General features: G+C 38.1%; 1 protein-coding gene across 1 annotated transcript in view; it reads right to left on the reverse strand.

The window, feature by feature from the left end:
• Nucleotides 1-811: 811 nt before the first annotated feature.
• EBF1 (early B-cell factor 1) overlaps nt 812-17,936 on the reverse strand; it is a gene marked incomplete at its 5' end in the record, with an annotated part of 72,427 nt that continues 55,302 nt past the window's right edge. Inside the window, 5 exons of the mRNA XM_009578768.1 lie at nt 812-843; nt 6,426-6,620; nt 10,290-10,469; nt 11,996-12,173; nt 12,770-12,835. Coding sequence (XP_009577063.1) covers nt 812-843; nt 6,426-6,620; nt 10,290-10,469; nt 11,996-12,173; nt 12,770-12,835 — 651 coding nt within the window. The remainder of the gene's footprint in view (nt 844-6,425; nt 6,621-10,289; nt 10,470-11,995; nt 12,174-12,769; nt 12,836-17,936) is intronic.

Consider the following 17,936-nt stretch of genomic DNA (forward strand, 5'->3'; position numbering starts at 1 on the left):
GCACTGGATTTTCAGTTCAAGAGAAAATGTTATTTGCACCCTTACCTTTGCTTTCACCAACTTTTCTTGTTGTATTATTTACACAATTATTTAGCCTGATATTAAAGACAGAGGTTACTAATCCCACCCCTCATCCCGCTCTTGCCATCCAAAAATATCGGCTTTCTGTGGAGTGATATCTATTTAATTAGAACATTAAAAATGCATCATATTAGCTAGTCACCACTGGATAAGCAACCTGTATGAGCCGACCCTTAATTAAATGGCCATAATTCTTCTACGAAAAACTAACTGGCACTTCTATTCTGTCCCATACAGACTTGTATGTAAATGACACCACTTCATTTTTCTTTACACAGCTTTAAAAAAAAAAAAATCATAAATTAAAAATGTGGAGTTCCATCTCTAGTGTCCCTTGTGTAATTGTATGATTTATAAAAGACAAATGGTGTTGAGTTAAATCAAGCCTTAAAAAAACACAAAAAACAGAAGGAAAAAAAGCAAGCCCCCACCCCCGCAAAAAAAAAAAAAGTGGATTTTTTTTACCAACATACAATAAATATATCTCCCAGGTATTTGGGATGGACAACTTGAATCAACACCTTGCAAGTGTAGATTGTTAATTTCAGTATTTGCAAGGATGGTGATTTTTGTTTTGTTTAAAAATCCGCAGTTATTGTAAGATTCTTCTTTATTTCTTTTTTATTTTTAAAAAGGCCTGAGTAAAAAGTTCCACTCTGGGACTTGTATCAGATTCTCTCTGAAGCAGAATTCAACCTCTTCATTAATAAAATTCTTCAAGGCAATTCTTTCACATGGGGGGAACAATCATGCCAGATATAGCTGTCAGAAGGAAAGGGGAGGGGAGGGGGGGAGAGAGAGAGGGCGGAAAAAAGTTACTTTTGTGCATTATCAAGCAACTTTTAAAATCCTCAGAGCTTTTAAACATTTACTAGCAACGCAGTCAGCCGTATTGTGAATTAAATTTATATATAAGTATCATCCAGTAGAGACAGCTATGTACACAGTAATCATGGGAAGCCTCATTCTGATCGGAAAGTGGTTTAAATTGCAAGTGACTCTGCTGAAATTAGTGATTTTCGTGCAGAAAAAGTGTACTTCCCCGATATCAGAATCAGACCCCAACTTAATTTTCTGATTTTAGTTTCAAAATCTCAAAATGCTCAGGAGGCTTAAACCTGACCCAGCCATTGCCACACATTCTATTACTCTTTTAAAAGCAAAGCAGATACTTGCTCCACATATAAGAAAATGGCTGGAGTCCCATCGGCCAGCAATATTACAGACCTGGTAGGGTGTTAGCTGCATTAGGCACACTAACAGTGGTTCATTCTCCTATGCCAGTTTTCTTTTCCAAGTTCAGTGTTCAGCCCTGGGACTTATGTATGCATTTCCAGGTGCTCAGAAAAGGACTTGAACTCTCAAATCCAATTTTCAAATTGAAATATGTCCTTAACTGGTGGTTTTGCAGACTGGCATCTCATGGTTTTATTACACTTGTAGCAGACATCACCAACTACATTGAGTGAGTCGTACGTTAATGTTAATTTAGAATGTCTTCTTTTTTGTTGGCTAAGCTGTATCATCAGTATTTCTTTATTATGCTTCCTAACATCATTTTCTATGAAGCCACCACCTCTCTTGAATAGGAGACATTCTTTAAAAGTCAACAGGTACAGTCTTCCACCTAGCTTGGCCTCCAGCTTGGTCTCCCTCTGTTTACCAAGGACTCCATGCAGATCAGACATATCAAGTGTCCAAGTGATATACTCTGAGCAAGCACATCATTACAGGAGGTAGTCATGCAAGCTTATGATGAAAACTGTAACAACAATGCATCTTTAAAATACTAGTTGTATGGTTATTTGCCAAAAAATAGAAAACAGATTCGCCTTCAGGTCGGCAGCACTTTGTGAGCACATTATTTAAATGCTAGAACTGCCTGCCATCTCAGACATCTGGACATGTAATTTCTTAAGGAAGAACTCAACCCTGTGACTGGTGCTGATTCATTGTGCTTTAATTACAGCTGCAATTATTTGATAAGAACAGAGCCAAAGTAAAAGACTCACAGATTTGGGGTTAGAGGGGGAGAGGAGGGAAATGTTTTCTCCACAAACACCACCATATGTGCAAGAATTACAAGTCTAATCAGCAAGGGGAGAACAGCTCGAGTAAACTGCACTGATTAAATGAAATAAAATGAGAGGAGAAGGCAAGAATGCAAAACACATCCACATGTTTGCAACAGGCCATCCTCAGAGGTGACATGTTGCAACTATACAGCAGCATTTTGATTCTTGGAATTTATCATTCAGCAATATTTTTATGTGGAATCACTGTACTGATTGTTTCTGCTCCACATAAGGGCTCTTCAAGGAGCTGAGAATGAGGATAAAAGTGATAGAGAGGTGACTTGAGTTGCTTTAAGCCCTACAGAAAGACATTCAAGAGCGTAGCATAGAGGACACCACCGTGACTTAGATGTTCCTTGCTGAGGTATTTCCTGTCATGGGCTTTTTTTGGCTCTACAATGGAGATAATCTGAGGACGCATTTTCATATTATCTCCATAGCTATGCTGTCTCCTTCATCTCAAATCACAGGATGAATTCAGTATTGCCTTTTTTTTAGAATCCTTGTTGATTTAAGCAACACTGGGTGAAACAACAGCAGCTTTGTTGAAAAAAAATCTCAAAGGGTTGTATTTCAGTAGTGTCTCAAATAACAAGTTCTGAATCCTCACAACTGAGCTGTCCCTTCGGTTCATGTGACTAAAAATGAAGGAAACCCAAGCCAAGTGATGCTCTCACTGTTGTGGTTGCTCTCTGCTCTTGGGATCCTTAGAGTGTGGGCCACAGTATGGACCCTGAACCACGGACCTCTATGGCATCAATAAAATAGGTATTGACAGCGATGGATACAGTCAACCAGACTGTAATTCTGCTGTGACAGCCCTGCAAGGCAGCCACCTACAGCTAAGGGTGAGAGCGTAATTTTCCCTATCTGAACATATGAAAGACTCACGAGGGCATAGACCTGAGACCCAGGTTTTGTCCCAGTTCTCCTTCTAGCTCATTGTATTACATCAAGCAATGTGATTTGTTTCTATTTCTTACCCGAGGATAACAATTTTTATCCCTATTAGTAAAGCACTTAGAGATTTCTGGATGGCAGTTGTTTAGCAGCATATAGGGGTGGGACTGCAGTGCTTGGATGTCAGCACCGTATGTTACAGCGCAGAGAAAAGCAATACTGACAACAGTGCTCCCTCCTTTACTGCTCAGATAAGCAAGGAGTTGAGCAGATGGGAATGGGTAGAGTCTTCCTATATGTGATGAGTGCAACTGAGCAGAGTCAGATGGATAATTAATCCTCTGTGCATTCTACTTTAACCTTTTTTGTCCTTTTCAGCCCCTTCTAAATTCTAAATTTAGTGAAACTTTAAAACAAGGTGTTGTTTTGCTTTAGAAAAAATACCTACACTTCAGAAAATGTCAAAATATTATTCCAACAAAAAATTCTCAAGCTAAAAGATTCATCAAAACCAAATCGATTTCAACAAGAAATGGCCAAGAATTGTCTCCCTTGGGACAGCACAGCTGTCTACCCTGGGTAAGAGCCCAAACAAAGGTGACATAATTGCAACTCCTCCCTTCATGGCTTAGACATTTCCCTGTAGTTACGTATCAGCCATGCACCTTTTGCCATTGGAAACAAATGGTACAGATGCAGATCTTTGCTTATTTTTTCAAAGCATCATTGTTTTTGAAGAGCTCTGAAATTCTGAATTAAATTACAAGGCAAATGGCAAAATGATATCTTTTCTGCCTAAAAGCTTTGATATTTCCATTCTTTCCAAGACTTCATTTATATCACTCTACTTTTATTCCATAAGTGCTACATCTAGTCATGCAAATTCTCTCAGCTGTAGCATGTTATTGATCCTGAAAACAGAGATATCAGTGGGAAACAGTGTAGGTATGAGATCATATCAGTTCCAAAAAGGGAGGGCAGAGAGTAGAAAAACTCCCACCAATGGGCATTATTTCTTCTATCATATACTAATTTGTATTTGCTGCTAGCAAATTACAGAAATAATGTATTTTGAGTTTTATAAAATTGCACGGCAAAGAAAACAACAGATAAGCCTAGCTGTTGTTTTAGCAAGTTCTGCTGATATCTAAGCTACGTAAGGAAAGCTTGATTGCTTTCTGATGTATCCAGAAGCCCAAGAGAGATAAGACAGCCTCCTTATACATGGTGGTTTATTTAAGCAATAAGGCACAACAGGCAGTGCATTTCTGAGTGATTATTACAAGCCTCAGGTGGTGTCAGAAGGCATGGGACTTAAGGCTGTGTGTCTTTAACTCACCAAGAAGTTCAGTGATGACCTAGAAATGAACATCTCTTGGTGTCTCACTCCTATTACGAAAAATGAATTGCTAACTAAAAATTAGGGGAAACACTCAGATCTGTGTGGTTTCTGGGCATTAGAGATCTGGATGTGACATAATGAGGAGGCAATCAGCAAGCCCCAGTCGCAGCCAGTGCTCTCAGCTCATTCCATAATTGCTTTTCATAACCGAATACGTGGATTCTGGGAATTCCGTGTCTTGTGAAAGGAAAAACAGTATCTGAAAAAGCTTTCTCCTGTTACTCGCTTTTTCTCTCTACCTGCAACAGCAGGTTGGGACAAGGTGAAGAGAAGAAAAAAATATTAACATGTTCAAAAGCTTCTAGCAGTCAACTCTTAGCTCCTTTTTTATTTTTTAATACGGAGGTGAAACATTTTTAGCTGTTGCCTTTAAAATTTGTAGCATACTGGCAGTGCCAAATTTTTAAAACGCACAAAAATTAATCTCCTAAACACTACAGCTCATCTGAAAATTTTATTGTGTTTTATTCCTGACGCAGTCTGTATTTATAACAAAGTCCTGACTGTATGTATCCAAGTTCTGCTTATACGTTCCCAGTATTTTCACAATTTCTGTGTGCGTGTGTGTACATCTGCAAGGATTCCTCCTCCCAATTCACCAGTGTAAAATGGACCGAGGACAATGCTTTCCTTCAGTCACAATAGATCCCAGCTTTTATGAATGAATTCCTTCCACTCTGCCTGCATATAGATTTTTTTGGCTGTTAATGGTGCTATCAGCATTATGCCTGCAAGCCCGGCGTTTCTCTTTCCAGAGACCACAGAGTGACTTGTGGAATCTGTGGAACTATTCTCCCCCCATTCTGCACAGCTCCTTTTGAACACGGCTTTAAAAATGAAGGATTTTATTCCCTGCTCGATGCTCTTTGGATAATTTGCACAGGCACGTGGAAAGGAAAACAGACCTTAGGTCTGGGGAAGCACAAAGCATACCGCAAAATCTTTCCCACCTCTGGCACAGTTGGAGGCAGCTGGCTGCATCTGCTTATGGAAACTCCTCGGTCTAAGCGAGCATGAAAATGTCTCTCTCAGCACACTAATGCATAGTGAGGTAATTACACAGGAAGGTTTAGGCACAGTGTTGTAAAACGGGCTGAACCAAACAATGAAATGGGCAGTGCTGGTCTTTGCAGCATCCTCCGTTTGACAAGCTTTTGTCTGTCACTCCCTCGGCTTGCGTCAATGCTTCAAAACGTATTTAGGTGCTAATGCTGGAATACTTGGCAATGAGAGGGGAAGGGATGCAGAAAAGGAGCAGCCCCTTGATACCAACAGTTGAAGAGGCTTTCAAAAAGGCCCTGCACCATTTATGGAATTAATTGGCACGGAAGTACATTAATCAGTGGAAACTAATGTTTGCCCCGGTACGAGTTAAACTGGAAAATGCTGCTGTTAGTTTGTAATGTGTCTTCTATTTATGAAAGGCAAAGGTTTGTGCCAAGCTCTGTAATGGTCTATTTGCTCTCAGTAGGATTTCTGCACAAGCGTACTATGACAAAGGAAAAAAAGGAAGGGAAGATTGAGTGACGTACTTCAGGAGAAGGCCAGCCCCTGGAGAGACCCTGCAGTGGAGTACTTGCTAGAGTCCACAAAAGACTGGTCTGATAAAGGACGACAACAGGGAATAAGAGAGGAAAGAAAGAAAAAGGATGGTATTAGTAAGCTGAAATATTATTTGTTTTTATCATAACAGTAGGTCTGTGCTTTAAAAGACACAGCCTCTCAATTCAGCAGTATTAGTCGAGTTAGAGATAGGGTGGTTGCCAAACACCTGCATGGTACTAGGTGGGCTGGTGGTGAAGTCCAGTTACTCTTTACAGGAGAAAACTTTAGGACAGAGACCACCAGAGATCCCCCATTGTCTTCTATCCCCTTTGACAACTCAGTGTCGCTTAGAGCCTTGCAAGGCGCCGGGAACTCACGGTTTTGAGAGCAGCCATCTATGCTCCAGACTTGGTTTCACCTACCTTGCAGGCTATTGCCATTGGTGCTGGTGCAGGTGGGAGGAGGAGAAGTTTGCGGTCTCACAACAGGCGCAAAAGCACTCTTCTGTTTCACCGCTGAGACCATGTTGGCTGGTGAGAAGGAGAAAATCCCAGAGGAACTGCTACAGTTTGAGGGGAGGCTAGTGGAGGAGGCCATTGTCGGACTTGATGGCACAACTAGAGGAAAAAAAGACCCCCCAAAAGGCATTCCTTAGAATTAGATAATCAGCAGGCTGCAGAAACAAGAGCATTCTGCTTCTTGGATGCACTGGGTCTAATTTCAAATGGCCAAGGCCTTTACTGCAGTTAGATTTCTGGTTGTTCACAAAGTGTGATCAATCACTACAAGAAACCCACTTGTTGTTTTGTTTTGTTTTGTTTTGCAGGTGTTCAGGAACAATAATTCTAGGAGCTCTTAAACACTCCCTTAATTCTCTGTCACTGCAACTCTTTATTCTTACAACAACCCTGTCCTGCCATCCCGTATCAAACTTTTCTAGTGATTGGCATTAGCCACTGTCCGAATTTGTAATGGTTTTGTGTAGGTGGATAAGAGGGAATCCAGACTGTGTGGGTAACTCAGGGGTTACAAAACTGATGGGCAAGGAGAGTGGTTAAAGTACAAATCTAGATTTGGGATTTTTAACTTGGAAAGGTTTGAGTTTTTAACTGGCCTCCAAACCCAGCATTTTAAGCCCTGCTTTCCTTGTAGCAAGATGGCTCCAGAAAGACCTACGGGATTTCAAGCAAACTTGCAGAAGGTAGAGAGGTCTTAGTGGTGACCCAGTCAACCCGCTTGTCAGAAGTCAGCAAAAATGGTTGGGTTTCTTTCCTCTCTCAAACCCTGCAAGAGCTAGGGTTTAAAAGGAGTTGTTCCAAAAGCTATGAATGTATATACACACACACATATATATGTATACTTGGAGGCTGTCCAGCATGAAGCAACCAGTGAGATAGCTGCTCTGACAGTTTTTTACTCCTTTGGTCTCCTGGCACTCGCGTTTTCAGTGTCTGTTGCACAAAAAAATGTGTGGATAACTGACAGAAATCATGCTTTTCTTTTATCTCCCAATGGAAGAAACCACTAAACCTTTCTCACAATGGCCACATAACTACTAGTGTTATAACTACCAGTACCAAGTCAGTCTCCAGCTTCCCTGTACCCATCAGCTTTGGGAAACTTTCTGCTATAGGGACTTCCCAGGAATTCTCAGTGACATGAAAAAAAGTCATATTTCTCAGGTGACCATTTTATTTATGCACAGGAATGGAGTTGGCATTTCATATCTCACCCAAGATGGAGAATTTTGAAAATGAAAGTCTGTTTTGTAATGGTCAAGACAAATAATTCTCCCAGAGGATCTACGACCACTGTCTGAATACAGTCAATACAACATTCTCATTCAGAGCCATCGACTGGAATCTCAGCTGGAATAGCTAAGCAATGAAGCCATTCTGGTTTACATCAAATGAAGATCTGGCTTTAACTACAAGACTGAATAAAATAAGAGTCTTCAGTTTTTCTAAATAAGTGTAGACATAAGGCTCTCCTTTTTTTGGGGGGATGGAACTGAGTGTCCAAAATGCAAACCTGCTATCTAGGAGGTTCGGTTTTTAAATACATATATCCTTAAACCGATATTTTACTATATAGTGGGGTAAATATCTTTGGTTCATGTATTTATCATTAAGGATTTAAGTGAGTTTGTTTTCATGAAAATAAAGCCAACTACTTTTATATTGAGACAGCATTGACAGTTTCCCCTCTTATCCAACAAAAAAAAAGGAAAGGACCAACAGTAAGATCCCATGTTTTCATTCTTCCTCCTGTTTAGAAACTGCTTATACACACGAGGGGGCTATGAGTAATAACATATTATAGAGTAAAATTCCTATCATCTGGGCTTTGAATTATTATTTTTATCTGCATTTATGTAGATAAAAATCACCCTATTTAAGTTCTTATTTGAGAATCTGATATCGTATTTGTTAACACTGAGGAAATCAATTAATGGAAATTAAATGTTCAAAGTTTCACAGTCTGACAGATACAATCTTAGTCTGAAGTCACTCTATGTCTGGAAGTACTTGCTAAGGGAGAGCAATCAAAGCACCTAAATTGAATTGCTACTATACAGCAATTAGTTTATTGATTTAATTAAGAATGCCACCTTTTAATTTTCAGGTCATGATTGAAGCATTTTCTGATTCAATGGATTAGGCATTAGCAGAATGACAGATCTACCAAGAAAACCTCCCAAAATATAACTAGAATAGAGAACCAGGACTGGGAAGCGAAGTGCTATTCTAAAGAGGACTTCGTTCATAAATATGAAATAATACACTGCTAGAGTATTTTAACTGCATTACTGGCATCTGCTTCCAAAACGAGATGTCTCATCAATCATGTTATATTATGAATTCAGAGTGCGCAGATTCTATGACAGTAAATTCAACTTAATAAGTAAGGTACTTTGTAACATTACTTGTTACATTATTATTAGAGTACAAAAATAATAACTGGTTAGCAATTCCCAGGTTATAAGTACTAGTTATGTGGGTAAACATTTTCTTCTAAATTTGCAGCAGCTAAGAAGCCTTGGAGGTAATTTTTTAAATCAGTGTTACTATCCCCTTTTTAATTCTGAACTCTAGCAATGCAATTCAAAATAATTCATTACTGCTGTTACACCAGTAAATTTAAGATTTGCTGTGTAAACCTTAGTATGTTCAGCAGTCTGTTTGTCGTGTCCATGCTAGGGTCTCAGCCTATTAACCTATTTATATGGCAAGACCTTCTGGCCTGATTCTGCTAGCAGCTTTCTACAGATGTCAGTGGAATCCTTTGTGCCACATGAGTAATGTCAGAGATATTGGGCAGGTCCTATTCATTTAATTTTCTCATGTGAATAGGGACTACTGAGGTGTGTGAGCAGCTGCAGAAGAGGTTCATAGGCCCTTACCAGTAGATATGTATTTATATTTAAACAGGTTACTAAACCTTTAATATCAAAATGCAGAAAGTTAGTCCTACACATAAATATTTCCATAACTGGGACTATAGACCATACACTCTTTACACCATGTAATATATGATTTGTATGACTTACATCTTTGTGGCATTCACTGTACAGACACTAAAACACAAACTCTAAGAGCCATTGTCACATTTTACTGACTAATACTAAGCTCTCAGTGAAGTCAATGTAATACCTACTTACAAAGCAAATGGAGTATAAGCAATCAAGATTAGGCCCAATAGTAATTCATAATTTCTATAAAGGTTATGAACATATTATTTGCTCAGAGGTCTCGGAAACATCATCATGCAGCTTATGGAAATGCCAGTCTTATTACAGTAAACTTTTCTGCCCTTCATATTTTACATCTGGAAAAAACCTATTTTTCCTGCAGCAAATATCCTTAGCTTCCTTTCATAGCCACTGCAACAAAAAGTTGTGTACTGACAACTGACTTTTGATCCACTCCAATGGACATTAAGTCACTTATGCCATCCCTGCTTTCCAGCCATGTTGAGGACAGCATTTCTTATTTACAGAGTATAAGGTAAGTTATGAAACTATCAGCCCAAATCATGACAGACATTATTCTTTTTAAGCTCTTATGAGACTTCCAAATAATAACAACAGTAAAACAGAGAAGAGCATTACTGGCTACACTAATGTCTTCAAAGAGCTTCAAAGGTCAGTGCCTTGGAGAGGAGAGAAAGGACCAAGCTCTATTTCAAGCACTCAAAATAGAAACTACATATTGAGCATCAGAGAAAAGTCACCGTTTCCTTCTAACGAAAATGTGCAAAATAGAGAAAAGCCATATAATACTCACTGGCATAGGGAGAATTGGCAGCGGATCCATTCAGGAAGGTTGGAGAACCGCCTAAATTTGACATTCCAGCATTCCCATAGCCATTCATGCTTGTTGTGACAGAGTTATAATTTGTCTGCTGAGGGGTGGTGCTTGGCACATAGCCATGAGGTGACACGCTGCTTGAGTTGCGAGTAAAACCTTTTGTGGGGAGGGAATACATTTAGAAATTGGTATTAGCCCGAGAACAGTTTCTTACACAAACAGCTACAAGTAAGTAACTCTGGGCTACTACGCCAGCAGCCTAGTCCAGCCATGGTGTGCACGGGGAGGGCCAGGACGGACCACCACTACCACCCTCACTAGGTCATTGCTGATGGGAGCACAAAGCGGGAGGAGCGAGGCGACAGCCTTCACAGCTCCTCAGGCAATCCATGCCCTCAAGCAAAGATTACCGTTGAGTATTATAGAAACACTCACTCTAACAGAGCTGTTTGTAGGAAATGGAGTAAACATGACCTACATTTTCGAAGTGAGGAGTACATACCGACTTTAGGTATGTTAAAAGCATGTGATTTTTGTTAGCTCTCTTCTGATGTCACTCTCATTTAACGCATCTCAAATTAGACGCTCACTGCACACTTTAGAAAATGTAGGGTATATTTCTCAAAGTAGTGGGATATCTTTAGTCTTTTTGCCCAGGTCTGATCATTATGTTGGGTAGAAAATTACTATCAAATTTGGTACCAAGTTAAAATTTGAATCTCTACCTAATTCTGGAAATGACGTTTGGGGAAACTCATATCCAATTATCCAAAAAGGAAGTTTTGTTTCTAGAAGCACAGAAATACAAAATGCATCTTTACTCCTAGAAGAAAAAATGTCAGCTTCTCTTCCTACCACACAGTACATCTATAAAATCTTTTAATCTAAAAATCATTTCTATTTTTTTAGTGTAATGCAAAATAATTTTGTATGCCCTTCTAGAAAACAGCCTCATTCTAATATTTTCTCATTAAAGTGGATTTTAAAGTCAGATAATAAATAGAGCTGAGCAAAGGAGAGGGGAAAATGCAAAGGGTTTTTACAAAAATGTTCTTCACCTTTTTTTTTTTATTTTTAACTGTAGGAATTAAAACAACATTGATTTTATACAAAGTGAAAAACACTTTATATTAAAAATCAGAGAAGCTCTGAAAATATCTTTGTAAATATTTCTATTTTTTGCTAGTTTCAAAATTTAGAAAGTCTCAAACTCTGAAAAAAAATCAGTGCCAATATTACGTCTCTTGCAAAACCAAACCAAACAGATGAATATTCAAGAGATACTTTTGTGTTATAATGAAATGCTACATAGGGCCCAGACTGGGAGATCATCCATGCTCAAGAAAATATATAAGCAAGTACTTAACATTAAGTACATGCTCAAGTCGATAGAAATCCTTTTAAAATTAGTGGGATTTAAACACAAATACAAGTGTTATTCCGAGCAGAAGGAAAAGCTATTTAGATATATGCAGAAGTGCTTTTCCCTTTTTTGGGGCAAAAGTCACTAAAGAAAGCCCCATCTCGGGACAGTATTGTGTCATTCAAAGGTTGTGCATGCATGTGGGATGGTGTCTGTCTAGACGTGCTCCTAGCCTTCAGTTTTGAACCATCACTCTTACATTTCCCTGACTTTTATCAGAAAAGGTTCATAGAGAGAGGAAGACGAGTCTTCTCCTGACCCTGATTGGTGGCTTGTGAGGCTTCGGAAACATTGACAGCTAGTTGACCACTAAAGGAATTCACTCCCATCATTCCTGCATGGACTGACGTGTTAGCAAGGGCGGGGAGCTGGTTGTGATTGCGGGGAACACTGTAGAGTGCTTCTGCGATGTCTGCTGCTCTTTTCAGGATTATTTCCTAGAGGATAAGAAGGGAAAAGAAGAATAAAAGAGTTACCAATGTGGCTCTGACAAACCTTTTCTTACACACTAAAATGAAACATTCCTCTGTTCAAAGGCAAAAACTAGATGCTTTTCTTTCTAAACCAGTTGGCTGACTGATAGCTAATGCTTGTAAGATCTGCTGCCCTCGTGATAAATCTTGACATCTGTGGTAAGAGAATTGGAAGTTTCAGTCCCAGCGGCCACGCTTCTCTATAACAAGACCAACTGGCAGAATGGGGCTGGAGCCAGACTGACTCCACCTTAAAGCTATCTTCAGGGTAAGATTGAAAAATCACTGGTGGCAAGACATAATGCATATCATTGCCCATATTATATAGTGGTGGAAGTGGGCAAATGCCTCCAGGGTTAATAACACGTTGCTTTTACAAGCAGTAAATTCACACCCTTTAAAAAAGAAAACAAGCAAACGAAACCCCACTCCAGATGTGACATTGCCCTCTATATTTATTCTTGTCTCACATTGTCGTATCATATACCTTTAGCCCCTGATCTATCTATACATCTAAGAAATAGCCATGTTTTAGAATTGCTGAAGTAGAATGCATTTACCTGGTTATTATGTGGCATACCATAGAGTGCTTCTACTAAATCAGCAGCCCTCTTAAGTATTACTTCCTGTCAATATAAAAACAGATGCATTCCTCTGAGTTCAATAAACTCCTTGTGGGGGAAAACACATATTAGAATCTTTTATACTCTTCTATTAGTTACACCGTATTTTGTGGGGTTTTTTTTCCTCCCACCAGGTACACCTTAATTGTAACAACTCTCAGCAACCACTGAATGGTGTTAAATCACTAGTTCATCCTATTCACACACACGCTTAATCAAGTCAAAAGGTGAGAATCATTGGTGCTGCAAAATAAAATACATCACTCAATTGTCTCTACCATCTGCACTATAAACCACTCATCGGTTTATGGCAGAATACAATCCTGAGGTCATTTACTAGATTACTGCAATCAATGTCATTCAGAGCATGTTATGAATCCCTTCAATGTGTTTATTTTATTCTTAATTGCATACTGCAGGAATTGTGACCTTACCAGCAGGCCACATTCAAAAGATATCCAATCAGTCCTATGCTACTGGTAATGTAACCTTTCAACTTCTTTGGTTTGTATCCTGGTATGATGGGTCAGGGTAGGATCCATGTACATAGAATCATGCACAAGAGGAAAACACATGCAGGATGAGAGAACGGCCCAGTACAGTGCAGTGTTTCCTGGAAAAATTCCCTGCGTGGACAGCAGAATTTAAAACAGTCTGGGATTTAGTTCTCCATTTGGGGCATTTTTTTTTTCCTCCATTTTCCTGTTTGTTCCTTTTCACTCAATATTTCTTAGAGTATTTTAAACTGGCATTCAAGTAATAATAGCATTTCCTGTGTTCTTACATTTTACAGTGTGGAAAAATCTCTATGAACAATCCTGATAGAAAATGTCAAAATGCATTGCAGAATTAACCCAGAAGAATTTTTTTTTTTCTTACTCTTTCAAAGCATCTAGCAGATTCCCAACTGCCTGATCAAAACCAGTCGAGACTGTCCTTTCAGTAAAACATATTTTTGTAATTCCCAGGCCCTAAGTGTTGCTTTAATATACTAACACGATGCTATTCACCACAGTATATTTCTGCAGATAGCTTACAAAAATAGTACCAGTTCTAAGGATTTTACAGTTTTCTACAAAGTTAAACTTTTTAACTTAAAATATTTTACACAATAGCCATATTTTATACCAAAAAGAAACAGTAGTGCTCAATTTTCATATACTGTAGACTCTGATCAGAAAATAGAGATATAATTGCGTTCATTTTGCTGTCACCATAACCTCTTCAAAAATCCTTGAACAACTCTTCAAATGACAAGCTTTTAGATGCATATTAGCATTTTTTCAATTTTAAATTCTCTATAATATAAGATAAAATAGTTGTCATACTGCAGTAACTACTTATGACATATATAATGTCCTAAATTCAAAAATGAGATGGAGAATTTTTGTACTCCCAGTAAACATTTAGGCTTGCCTTCTGCTGCACACACCCCTCTCTCGGAAAACACATTTAAATTATTTTCCACATATGAAGTGAGATGTAATATATAATTGATGGATTTTTAAATCACTACATTTGAAACAGATTCTGAGGAGTTAAGTTGCTACAGCCTTTTTCTAGTTGTTTGGGTTTTTTTTCTTTCTTTCTGTTGTGGTTGTTGTTTTGGGGTTTTTTTCTGTAGCTTGACCACAACAGTTAGGGGTATAATCATAGACAGACAGGCTACAAACAACATCCAGGTACAATCAATCCTTGTTGCTTTACCATGAGAACACTCAGTTGCCCTTTTTGCCTCATACTGAAAATACAAACTAGAGAAGAACAGAGATGTTACTGAAAAATGTTATCTTTTTCAATCCGTGATTTTAGGTGGAAAATTACTGCACAGGTGTTTGACTTTGCAAACTAGGATTTATTTCACTTCAGTAGAAATTCTTTGCAACTATATATTTCGCTGATGGAAAATTAGAATGTGATACAGAGCCCACAAACTGCTTGGGAATATTGTTAACCTAAGCTGTCATTATGCCAAATTACTAAAAAAAAGAAAGTTTAAATAGTCATTTCTGCTCTACCTGACTAATCATAGTTATTTATGTAATGCTGAGCTAAAAACCTTAGAATGCATCTAAAAAGAGATTGAAGACCATGTTAAAAAATGAGGTAATTACATGGAATATTACAGCCGCTCTACCTAATATCAAATATATTCCAGTTCTTAAACACTGGAAGCTCTTTGAAGCCATATCATTGCATGTAAATAAAACTAATTGTCATGATGGTTTATTGAAATACGTTTGACAAGTAGCATTCAATTTTCCCGGCTAGTCAATGGTTATATTTTTGTCAACATTTTCAGAGTCTGTAAATTTGAGTTTCATACTTTCTCTAACAATATTTTCATACAATAAAAGCATTTCTTGTTTATGACATTTTCAGATCATACAAAGTAGATGTTACACAAAAACTCCTGTGTCAAACACTGGTACCTTCTATTCCAGACGGTAGTTCTTATAGACACAAACTAGCTTTAAAAATACACAATAAAATGCTACTACAGACATGCTCAAGATATTAACCTCTTGTTTTCTGAATGCATCTTAAACCCTTTGCAGCTCTGCTTAAATTACCATAGAAGCTACTGTTACAACTCCACATACAAAGGAGCCCCAAAAGTCCTCTATAAGTTAGAGCAACAGACCTTGCAAGGTGCTTGGATTGCGGTGACCAGAAAATTGTTCTCACCTCCATGTCATTACGCTCACAGTGAAGCAGCCCCCGAGCATGTTTGTGTTCGGGATCTAATATATTGCCTTTCAATCAGAGCTGAGAGCCACTGAACACATAGACAGAACATGACGAGCAGGTCAGGAAAGCAATAAAGATTTTACAGAGCTGTCCAAGGTGCTAAATTTACTCAATAATGGGTTTGGCACCATAGTGTTAACCTCTCATTTACTACCAGTTTGAGGGACTAAATTGAAGTAGCTGACTTCATTTACCTTGAAATGTATATTTTATGACATTATGTAAGTAGATTGAAAGGGCACTGCAGTTTTAACAATTTAAAGGCTAGAGCATGTTTAAGATGAAGCTCGAATATTTATTGTATATTGCACTTAAACTATACTGTATATTAAAATGCATTGATTAAATTTGTAAAAGGTATTATAAAAAAGGACAGCTAATATAAAAGATCTATGTCTTTTAAAATCCAATTGATACTGCATGTTACCACTGCAATGGTGATAGATAAACAGATAGATAGGTGGACAGAGCAGCAGACAGACATATCAAAAAGTGAGTGAAACTCACATTCTGTAAAAAGAAATCTCTGCATAAGCCCAAGGTCTGTTATTCCAGATATTCTTTTGTTCACAGAAATTTTTCTTTGCCTTCATCTCAGAAGCCTAGATTTTCATAGCAGTAAGTGGGCATCATGTAAGGTCCTTCCAATTGAATATGCAAGTGGAAATATTTCCTGAGAGAGACAGAGTTTGACTAAAGCTAATATCTAATTTATGGGGGCATTTGTCAAGAAAGATCCACTCTTCTATTAATGCTAAAAGTCTGACAGCTTTTGGTTTAGAATAAAGGACTTGCAGCATTTAGTTAGAGCTAAAGTGAAGGTCTTCTTGTCTTGCATTTTATTTCAAATGAGCATCATTTTGTTTTCTATACAAATAACAACTGAGCAAATTTTGAAAAGAGGAAAGATTACTTTTGTGATGAAATATGATGCATCAGAACTCTGCCCTCCATGCAGCTACACACCACAGATGCAGAGTCCATTTTCACTCCAAACTGAAGCTGGTTTTCTACTGAGGGATTTTTACTTTTTTAATTTTTGAAACAGGAACGCAATTAAATATTTTAATCAAATTTTCCTCCTGAAAATACATAAGCAAAAGAGGGGGCTGGAATATGCAGCTCTGCATATTCCAAAATTACTGTAGGAAAGATTATGTAAATCATACCAGAAAGACTGAGCTTTTGAAGCACAAAGACTGAAATTCAGACTGAATCCACTTCTGACAGAATGTACCTTGAACCAACATTACAGCAACTTTGCATGTTTTGCTTGTGGCATGCATTGCCTTCAGAAGGAATTTATTAAGATCATGAAACTTGCATTTCAAGTTTATCATGACGAAAACATTTCGTGTCAAGTTTTATCATGATAAACACATTTTGTGCCAGCTTTAAACAAGATGGGATATTTCTTCTGTTGACATATGCTTACCTTTTATTCAGCAACTAGTGAAAAAAATCCACTCTGTCCCAAAAGGGCTGTGAGTCTAGTCAGCTACAGGGTATCCAGAGTTACACTGAGTTATTCGGCTTAAGTAACAAAATTAGATAATGTTCAAGGTACTTGTTAAATCTAAATGAATTTTGTCAAGAAGAAGCTGACCACAATATATAATACTCATCAGCCACATATTGTATTATTGAGACCACCAAAAGATTTATGTACTTGTGGAGGGCGTGGAGGGGAAGCTGTTCTAGCATACTCTGAGGCATTTATCTTATGTCTTGTCTAGATATCATATCACCTTCTAATGCTCTTTAGCATTGTAATACAAGAGAGAGCTCATTCATCTTCTGAGAGGGTACTTAGGGATGATGATGTCATTCATACTTCCTTGACTCTTATGTCTGACCTCCTGGCTCTGCCTTCTAACTTCCCACTCTCATGGCTACTTGTGAGAAAAAAAACTCTTCTGCAGAGTCAAAATGCTGAACATCAGACTCCAGTTCCCTTCTTCACCTTGGAAAGGTCACATTCTGAAATTTCAAGCCAAAATTACAATAATTTGTGCTCAAACTTTTCCTTTGTTTTTCAATGGGTGAAGATATAAATGTGCTAGTTAAGGATATGTGTTAGAACTAAGTTTTAAACTTATACTTAAAATCTGTGTATGCATTATATTTTAAAAGATAAAATTGTGAACACCTCAAAGGCAAAACCAACATTTTGGTAGAGAGCCATTTAGAAGGATGCCACAGATCTAAAATGCCAGCCATCTAGCTTGGTAAACAAGAGTTTCAGCCTGTCCAGAACCTCCCATCTCTCCACATCTACACTGAGCACTGCATTATTGTATCATTTTCAGCAATTATAGTTTTATAAAGACTCATAAAAGCCATTCAAAATGTA

This window comes from Fulmarus glacialis, unplaced genomic scaffold (genome assembly GCF_000690835.1).
Source record: "Fulmarus glacialis isolate BGI_N327 unplaced genomic scaffold, ASM69083v1 scaffold16300, whole genome shotgun sequence".
Classification (NCBI taxonomy): Eukaryota; Metazoa; Chordata; class Aves; order Procellariiformes; family Procellariidae; genus Fulmarus; species Fulmarus glacialis.